We start from the raw sequence: 10,488 nt of genomic DNA on the forward strand, positions 1-10,488 counted from the left end.
AAAGCTGCAGTATGCGAATTTTATGAAATATTTTTTTTACATATTTGTTGAAATTATGTTGAGATAACCTGTGAAACATTGAGCTCCTCTGCCTTCTCCCAATGCCCCCACAAGCAACTGCAGAAATACAAAGCTTGACCAGAAACAACCAGAGCCAGCACAATCACTGTGGTGTATTGGCCGGTGTTATCCTCCCTTTGCTCTCTGCTGTACTACACCACCCCTTTTCCATTTCCTCCAAAACGCTTCTATATTTTATGTGTAATTAATACTTAGCTTACAGTATGGATAACTTCTGGTCAACCCTGTTTTTGCTTTCGTTTTTTTACGAGCTCTTTGTTCAGAAACTGCGTGTTTAGACCAGGTAGCTTCTGGTAGGTCTGATGTACTGCATCCCACTGAGCAACCCGAGCTGAGGAGGAGGAGACATGGGAAATATGCGGATATTGAGTAACATGATGATGGACGGTCTGTTGCCCTTTCAGCGGTGTAAGTGAGGCTAGCCTTTTTTCTCCCCACTTGGACTATGCACCTGCCACTGCAATACAATACATCACCACATGGTGGAACTACTTGCCTATCATTTGATTTGTAGGTTACCTGTATTCTTCGTTGTGGATTCTTTCTGATGGATTCATACAAGCTTGCGTGATCCCCAGCAACGTGTGGTGAAACTGGCTCGTTATTTCTGATGTTTAAATAAGGACTTGTGGAGAGACACAAGTCTTTGCTCTCTTGCCATCTATACTCCGCACTTGGCTTCATAGACATGGATGCGCAGACACCCCACTGAACCCGGGGTTTCACCTCACTGTAGCAGTGAACGGGAGTTGATTTCCTGCTATTTCCCCAGGCATCTTAGCACCATACCTCTATATTCCTCTGTGACACCAAGAGCGAGATGGAAGTGCGTCATATTGACCCGTCTCGTGCGTTACTAAAGTTTGTATATACAATCACACGTATATAAGTAGCTGCGCAAAGGGGCACATCTTTGCGCGGTGCCACAATTACGCGGCACAACGTAATTTTGGAGCGTTTTGGCTCTGGTGGAGAACATCGCCAACAGAAGGATTCAGAGGGAGCGTTTCGTCAGAGATCACACCGACCTGCTGGTAAATGTTGATGATGGTTAATTAGCGTTTAGATTGCCCGGACTGATCATTCTGGAGCTCTGAGCAAAACTTAAAGGAACCATGCGGTACCGGTACCGGTGCCGCTGCCTTCAGTCGAGCCATGTCCGCTTTGTGAATGTACAACTTCTGCACGATTCTAGTATTTAGAATAAACGACCACATTCCCCACTCAAATGACTGTCTTTAAATCCCTGCTGATCGCGTTACTCTTCAAATAGGCATTTGCGCGATCTCTTTATTTTTTCTTTTTAGATTTGGATTCTCCCCTCCACCCCCTTTAAAATGTATTATTTTATTTTTGTGAGGTGACATTATGTGCCCTCAAAGCACCTTTTAAATAAAATATATAGTTATAAATATCTATACTGCTTCAAACAAGGACGTTGCCATGGTGATTGCTTCACGTGGAGGCAAACTTCCGGGTATTTATACTAATTTATGTATGTATTTATGGGTGGCGACAGGGCGGATCATCAGCTGCGCTCTATTTCACGCAAATTGGGAAAATATAAGGGAAAGGTGCGCGGCCATGTGCGCGCGCACGGCTTTATACATCCGGATTTTTTTGTGCGCCGCACTTTTCTAAGTTTGTCCGTACGCCAAGTTTTAAGTGTGAAAACTGCGCACTCATACATAAGCCCCCGGCTTTGAGCCTTTCTGGAGAAATCTGAAAATCTCCCATCAAATCTGATGGAGTTTGAAAAGTACTGCAAAGAAATTTGCCAAACTGCCTAAAGGCGGATGTGCTAAGCTTGTGGCCAAATATTCAAAAAGACTGAAGGTTGTAATTGCTGCCAAAGGTGGATCAAGGAAGCTCTTAATGGTTATGTAAATATGTTTTCTTAGTTTTCCATTGTAATAAATTTGCAGAAATAAATAAAAAATGTTTCACATTGCCATAATGAACCGTCAGGAAAGAGAATAAGAAATAAGGCTGTAGCACTGAGAATACTTTTCAGATGCACTATGAAGGCTTGAAGTATTTCACTGATGGTGACTCTATAGAAACTTGTTAAACTACTTTAAATAATTAACTAAGCTGCTGAACGGTTTGACAACAAGGACAGAATTGATTTTTTTTTGTAAAGTGTCTCAAGATGACATATGTTGTGAAGTGGCACTATATAAATAAACTGAATAGAATTTCTGAAATAAAGATATTTAACTTTTTCACAATATTCTTCTTTAAACGTAAATGCAGTGTTCAACTTACAAGCAACATATACACAATTTTCAAATGGCTTAACTTAAAAAGAGAACCACAGAACCACAAGTTAGGTTTGTTGCGACAAAAACAGAACTCTACTAAAAGATATTTTGCTGCAGCTTGAGGTAGTAATTTTAATGAAATTAAAATGTTTGTTAAAAAAAAAATCAAAAAAAAATCTAAGAATTCCACTATACTTGAGCCATGTCGGCACACTATCATTACAAAGTACCAGTTAAAAGTTTGGGTACACCTCCCGTAGCTTCAGTGGATGTTTTTGTGAGTGACATTGATGAAGAAAATCAGCAATAAAAAAAAAGATTGCTGGATTGCAAACTGGAAAAAGAAAAGCACCAGACAAACGTTTACCATGCTTGGGTCCTCCGAAGGAAAAAAACATTAGTGAAAGAAATTTGTGAAAGTAAAAGTTAGAAAGGTGCAGATAAAAGAAAGGTTCACTAAAAGTTATTTGGAAGTCTTTTTGTTCATCCACACAATCCCCATGTAGAAAATAATCAAAATACAGAACATAATTTATCAGGAGGTGTGAGCCTTTTTTTTTTTTTTTAACAAGTACTCTACACATATTTCCATTGTCCATAATAGAAACGTTATACATCAAAATATGATAAGGCAGAGGTAGTCTCATAGACTTTCACATACATGTACACACATGTATATGTGTGTATGAACATACAGTCACAGTATTCACTCTAATGTAAGGTTTAACAAATTAGAAGATAAATGGGAAGCTGCTCTGGTTCCTAGTAGGTCCTACATATTAACACTAAAAAAAATTTGTCAACCTCAGATGAACAAGATTATTTAAATAAATCCAAAACTCAGAAGCGTTGGATAGTAAAAGTCTACCCTTACTGTATCCATGGGAGTTAAGAAGCAGCGAGCTGCTCCTGGCAAGATGGATTTATTCACCAAGTCATCATCGATATGAGAACCTCAAGAAAAGTAGCTATTTTGGCATTTTGCTGGCACAGCGGATACATGTGACGGACATAACCCAACAGAAGCAACAGTTACTGCCAGCAATCAGGGATTGTCCATTAGCTGACTTTAAGCTTTTAATCTAGAGGCAACTAGTACGTAAGGAGCAACTACACATCCACATGTGTGTTTGATACATCCTCTTGTAACTACTGTAAGTGCTTTAATCTAGTCAAGACTACACACTCTCACAACAGTAGCAGATTAAGATCCTGGGGCAGCACTATAAAAATAAGAATAAGTTTCATAAAGTCTCTTAAACCCCCTCCCCCCCCAAAAAAACAACAACTCCACAAAATTAATACTAGGGAGAAAAATCTACCAACCCCTCAAGGCATCAATTTTTCAATTTCACCTAATTTTTCCACACAACACTGAAAGGAACTCGTAACAGTTCCTTAATATATTTTAATTCCTTGGAGCAGGAAAACATGGACTCCGAATGTAAGGTTTCTGCTTCCTTCTGCATTTCTAGACATTTTGTAGCAAAACAGTTGGTCAACATGAAACATATGATAAAAAAAAGCAAATTGGAGAAGTGCCTGAAAATGTCATTAAATTAGACTTCAGCATTAATTTAGAGTAACGTATGTACAGCAGGTCAGTGGTTTCTAGGACAAAACACAATGACTAAGAGGAAGTCCTTCAGACCCTCTTCAGAGGTGGACGATCACACATTCATACATCTACATGAACTGCTTTATGCAGGAAAACACGCCTTCAAATTCTGGGCACATGCCGTTAGACCAGTGGTGTCAAGCTGCAGTCCTAAAGCACCAGAGTCCTGCAACTTTTAGATGTGTCCCTTCTCCTACACACTTGAATTAAAACTGCCTTCCTAGCGTCCAGTCAAGCTCTACAGAGTTCTGCTCATGAACCAGGAGCCAGGAGTGCTGAAACAGACATCTAAAAGCTGCAGGACACTGGCCCTTAAGGACATGAGTTTGAGACCACTGGTTTAGACTGCCATAAGCTTATATTTTAATTTTTTAAAAGTTCTTCTCCTTTAACATGTTTTTTCTAGATTGATATGGTAGAAGATATCTTGCAACTAATGTGCTTAACGAAGACATCGTTTCCGAACAAGCGGAGTTTTTGATACTATTTAGTTCATTTCATTGCAAATCACAAACTTTGGTAGAAACCCATTTGATGTGACAAATGTTTCCAGATATTTTCAGCAACTTTACACAAGTAATATTACCACAGCTTCCTAAATCCACATTAAAGCAGCAGATGAGAAACATCCTAAGAAAATGCCATCAACACTTTTGTCAGAAAGGCACAGATGATCAGAAAATAAAGTAATATTTTCTAGATTTATACATTTAGAAAAGGTGACATTTTTTTTTAGAGGTTACATATCTGCATTCAAACATTAATACATTTCCCATGTATGTAATGTAATGCATTTCATGTTAGTGAATCTCAGCTGAACTTTCTAAAACATTCAAATCTTTTCAGTTATGAGGTAATACTAATGAGGTGACTTGTTGCTTGGATGCTCGTTTTCAAATAATATGTACAACAATATATACAACAAGTGCATATGACAATACTTCGGGAAAAGAGCTGTTTACTGCTGAAAAGCATGGTAATAGTGAGGTAGGGAGCTGGAATTGCTTACAGCAGGACTATATGACTGAGGTAGCTGGCTGTGGTTAAAAACTCCTGAGCCTTGTGGTGCATGAGACTGGGGGGGCTGGAAAAACGTGAAAGGCCCTGGTGCTTGGGAGGAGAACCCTGATGAAGAAGATGGAGAAGAAGTGGGGGAGGAGGATGGTGGATAACCCATCACTAACCCCATGTGAGGGTTATACGGTGGCAGGCTGAAAGGCAGGAAGCTAAGCAGCGACCCAAGGTCCACGTTAGTGTTGCATGGCAAATCATTAGAGATAGCAGGAGTCCTAGGTAATGCATGCGTGTCCCCACCGACATCCAGCCCGTCACCCAAAATTTGCTTCTGGGGTGAAGCAGAAATGGAGGAATTCACCGTGCTTAGTTGAGGTGAAGGATTACTCTGAAAGTCCAGCAGGAAGTTCTCCATGTCAGAGCGCGGATATGAGGAAGGTCCGTACTGATACTGTGACATGTTACCGTAGGGTTGCTGCTGTGATACTGCTGGTGGCTGAAGACCATGGCGAAGTGAGTGGGAAGAATGTGTAGTCAGATGATGTCCTACACCCATGCTCGAGGACAAGGGCCCTTGGACGAGTCCATGAGGATGCCCCATGGCAGGGATTAGATTTGTCAAGGTGTAGGAAGTGCTAATGTCCCTGGTAAAAGCTTCAGAGGTATCCTTAGAGGCAGAACTTATCATAGAAGACTCTGGACTGGGCTCTTCTTTGACTGGACAGGGGTTGGTTGAGGTCTGAGGAGCTACATGAGTGCTGGAAGTAGACGGTGGCATCAAACCAGACTCCTGTGCATGGCTCTTTTTCAAATGGCGGGTCAGGTGGTCTCTGCGGCCAAAGCGTTGTGCGCAGCATGGGCAAAGGAAGTCACGGCGACCAGTATGCACCACAGCATGACGGCGTACATCCTTGCGGGTATAAAACCGCCGGTCGCATCGTTCACATGAGTACTTCCTCTCTCTCAATGGCACATTAGGGCTTCCCTCTGTTGAGAGAGGCGTGTCACTATGTTCACCCAGGTTCTCCAGCATAGCTGCAGACTCCTTCATGCATTGCTGGCCCGCCGTAGTGCTGTGGAAGGCAACCAGGTGGCGTTTGTAACCCAATTGAGTGTTGTACTGTTTTCCACAATCCTGGCATTGGAAAAGCTGCCTTCTGGCTGGGAGGTCCTCATAAACATGCCCTTTGAGATTATCCTGGTGAAACATGGTCTAATTACATGGAAACTGGTGGCTCCGCAGCTGCGCAGGACGCTGAACAAGAGCCCAAGCAGATACAAACAAGAGTCATGAGGAGAAATAACCATTAGTCACTAGTATTGTGGTTATTCTCTTTACTCCAGAATGAATAAATTTTGGTAGGAACCATTTTTTTAAAGTTTGCTGTTCTTCTGCAGAAATGCAAAAATGATCTGATTACTGTTAATGGGGACAGACCAGAATTTTAATTGTGCTAAAGACGATGCCATAGCAACCCCAAAAGGGCTGCAGTCATGAAGATGGCTCAGTTAAGTGTTTTTTTGAGAAGGGCAGTTGTGCTGGCCTCCAGTCTATTTTTGGACCGAAAAGATCTAAAAACAGACAGTGCCAGCTGCCAAATCACCTGGGTAGTCCATCGTCATTACAAACCTGAAAAGTGAACACAAAAAGACAAACAATGTCACTAAATGTTAAAATCACCAGTAAATGGTGCAACAAAAGATAAGACAAGTAGAAATATGAATCACTACAGAATCATGGAACCAGTAGAATCAGTTAACTTAATTTGCAGACGCACATGCAATATATATCTATATGCATTTATACACACATTTAAAAATGCTCAACACCAAAATATCAAGGACATTTCTATTGAAGTAATATCTGACAGTGTTTTGATTCTTAGCTTTCATGTTCCTGCAACTGCAACCGCACTCTGGGACGCTGCAGGATATTATTGGAGGGTACGCAAACTTCCCGTTTGCATTGCCTTATAGACAATGAGAGAAGTTTGTTTAATTTTTTTCCCAGAGGTTTCTGATTCGGGACACAGAGCAGTAAGCACCTTCAACTCTTGCTTCTACTGATTTATTTAAATGTTTAGGAGACAGCACATGTGACTGGCGGTATCTAGTCATATTTCTGAGTAGTCGTCGTTTCTTTGCACCTGCAATCAACCAAGAGCTGACAAATGGACAGAAAAGTTTCCTCCTGTTTCATGTGGCTCTGAACCTTGTGCTAAGCTACAAGCTACTTATTTTTTGGGGAAGAAGTTCGTGTTTCATAAAGTGCTTTTGCATGGCTGACCCCTTTATTCTGTTGGTGTGTACAGGAGCACATCGGGTATGGGAGCTGCAGCGGGCAAAACACTACTTTATATCGCAACGCTAATTCTGTAAAATTCATTCCAGTTCAGTCTGTGGACCAGCTCTCCAGCTCCTTTTTTGTTTTAATGGCGGCTGGGAAGCATTGCAACATACCGTCTCACAGAGGAGGTCCAAAAAAGTTGCACAAAGTTGAGTCTGACTTTTTTTTCTTTTTCCTGAACACCAGCTGGTACTGATGATTGGATATGCTCATCTTGGATAGCTGCACACAACGGCACGGAGAGATTATATGTCAGTCAATGAAATTGCTTCGGTGCAGTACCTGGCTCGGTCCTGCTTGTCCACTAGATACTCTCTAACCCAGTGGTCCCCAACCCTCGGGCCGTGGACTGATACCGGTCCGTGCAAAAAATAATTAAATATTTCCGTTTTATGTATTATTTGACTCTGGATGATCTTTTATTTTGAAAATCCTTTAACTGAATTCTCTCGGTTACGTCTTGCGCCCCAACATTGAGCCCACAAGCAGTAAAATGAGTAAGAAACAAATCAGATTCTTTGGAAAGTTTCTTTGTGAAGGGGAAAATGTCCAGAGAAGAGACAGGAGAATGGATTTATCCCGTCAGGTGATTCCCACATTCCAAGCTCTGCATGATGTGGTGACCGGCTCATTAATGAGGCAATGAAGCTTCAAACTGCTTCTCCACTAGAGACCATGAGCTCCCTGTGCATAAGCAACACTCCGGGTGTCATTGTCTCTCATCACTCCCAGGTGGGACCGTCTCGTTGCAGAGAAATGAGCTCAGGGCTCCCATTAGTCGTTATTGTGAGTTAAAATGTTCACGAAAGTAAAATGTTCGTTTTTGTGGCGCATCTGTATCTTATTTTGAAGGGATATGTAAACATTACCATAGCGACCAGAGTCAGAGAGCATTAGGGCAGTGGTGGAGACGAGATGAGATGAGTTTTGAGTTTTAGGTCTGGTTCACACGTCACGATTTAAGGATTGTGGGCCGATTTTCCAAACTTCTGTGACCACAGAGCCGATAAAAGTCCCACAGGTTCGGTCGATCGAACCGATTCCACTCACGAACATCCCATTCCAGAAGAAAATCCAGTAAAACCCCCATATTCTAAATTCACCATACGCGAATTTAGAATAACCAAACACAGATGACGATGTAGAAGCAGCAGTGATAGTTTGTGGACTCATTTTAAGCGATAAAAGACGTAAAAAGAAAAGGCGTTTGATACTTTAAATCGTTTAAACTGTGGGCCCCGACTCCATAACCTATGAAAGCTTAACTTTTTGAATGGAATTTTGGGAATTAAACAACTTACATTAACTTTATATTTTATATTTAGATTTATATTCATATTTTATACTGTATTTTATTTTATTCTGGAGTAATCTCACAACATTGGAAGCTCAAAACATTGTCCTGAGCCGTATGCAACGAAATTTCGTTCTGTATACACCCTGTGCATGCAAAATGACAATAAAGTCAGTCTAAGTCTAACTTTTGAATCATATTCAAATGTTTTGGAAAGAGCCTGGTAAGAACGGTTATATTTCACACACATTCAGACCTATTTGTGTGGACTGGGTCAAAATCCACAGGGTATATAAACTTTTGGTTAGGGTCATTTGGGAAGTTCCAAATTCTTGATTTTAAGAAGAGTAAACAAAGTTGTTTAGCAGTAAATGGCTTCACCCAACCACTAACCATGAGTGAAAAGTACGTTTTTATGTTATTCGTGTCCTCTAGAAAAATGGCCATAAATAAATAAATAAATAAATAAACTATTCCACCAGTACACTTATGATCACAACTGTGAGTGACGTAGTAACATTAGCAAACTTTTAGTCCCTATGTAGTTTTCAGAAGACAAAGTAAGACTGTTCAAAGCTTGTTATTACACTGATGCGCTGCAGACGCCTCACCGAATCGATGACCGTGAAGCCCAGTCCCGGGCTAAACTTCACAGCTAGCCTGCCTGCGGAAACTAACTTTGTACAGGCGTATTTCCAACTCGTCTGTTTTTAGAAGTAATGCTCCAGGTTTCTCTCCAGGTGTTCCCAAAGAGCAGCTGGCGTGTCTCTGCCAAAACGGCAGACCTTTGTCCGGAGTGGGAGGATTATTCATAAACAAAAGATGAACGCTTGAAAACTTCTGCCGAAGGTTGTTGTGACTTCAATTATCCAGTGTTCGTGTAGGAAACCAGACCCAGGCGAACAGCTTTGGTTCTTTTAGGCGGACGAAAGCGCGACTGTACTCACCGGACGCATGTCTTCCCAGCTTTCTGCCCGGCTTTCGTTTTTGCGCTTCACGACGACATAATGGGGGAAGTTTGAAAGCTGTTTGTGGGAGTTTGGGCCTGGACAGCGGGGCACCGCGCTGGGACCCAGGCATTCTGGGAGAGTGACGTCACCACGGGGAGGGCGACTGTCCTGCAGACATTAAACAAGAGAAAAACATTGAGCTGCTCCTGTTTTGTCTTTCTTCTTTATTAAAGGACAAAGTGCAACAAGTATGCAGTGTGCGATATTATAGTAGTCACGACGTGAGACATGGGTTATAACAACACCATGTACATTAACAACATTTAGAAAATACGCTCATTATACGTTTTAATTGCCTTACAGTTTTTTTTAAAATTGAGATAGTAACTGAAAGTAGTTGAATAGATAGAAATTTAGAAGTCACAAAGCAAGGGGGTTTTCTATTGAATTTACACTTCTGAATTTAAAAAAAAGAAAAAAAAAACTTTGCTAAAAATACAATCAAATTAATTTAAAAAATAATTCATCACTTCTTGAATAGTTGATCAAACCAAGGGCAATGCTTTCCCAGCATAAAACAAGCACCTTATATATACTATCGATTATAAAACGACAGGCCTCTCCCCAAAACGTGAACAATTTCAGGGTGGGAATCACATAATAAAAATTTTGTATTTATATCGTTTTAATAATATTAATATCTTTTTTTAAAAATTTTTTACCATATGATTAGCTGGATAATTTTGTAAGAGTTCTCTCTAATTTTTATTAAAAACGTGTAGGGGAAACATCCACACTTTTTTCCCATTTATATATTTTTTATATTACACCACCGGTATGAAATAACATATGGGGCAAAGTGTTTTTGAAATAGGGCAAGCATTTATTCATGTTTAGAGATGCCCCTGCGAAATCCCTGT

The 10,488-nt window shown here is 40.7% G+C and overlaps 1 protein-coding gene across 1 annotated transcript; it reads right to left on the bottom strand.

Annotated features, from left to right (window-relative positions):
- Positions 1–2,451: 2,451 nt before the first annotated feature.
- On the bottom strand, positions 2,452–9,742 carry LOC114142209 (zinc finger protein PLAGL2-like). Its single transcript, XM_028013357.1, has 2 exons — positions 9,566–9,742; positions 2,452–6,607 (listed from the first exon to the last, which is right to left on the bottom strand). The coding sequence occupies exon 2, from the start codon at positions 6,185–6,187 to the stop codon at positions 4,922–4,924; it is 1,266 nt and encodes a 421-aa protein (XP_027869158.1). The 5' UTR covers positions 6,188–6,607; positions 9,566–9,742; the 3' UTR covers positions 2,452–4,921.
- Between the last annotated feature and the right edge of the window lie 746 nt (positions 9,743–10,488).

The sequence above is a fragment of the Xiphophorus couchianus genome, chromosome 1 (assembly GCF_001444195.1).
Source record: "Xiphophorus couchianus chromosome 1, X_couchianus-1.0, whole genome shotgun sequence".
NCBI lineage: Eukaryota > Metazoa > Chordata > Actinopteri > Cyprinodontiformes > Poeciliidae > Xiphophorus > Xiphophorus couchianus.

Excerpts from the sequence above, each read along its gene's own strand:
- LOC114142209 (XM_028013357.1), bottom strand. The coding sequence starts at position 6,187 with ATGTTTCACCAGGATAATCTCAAAGGGCATGTTTATGAGGACCTCCCA.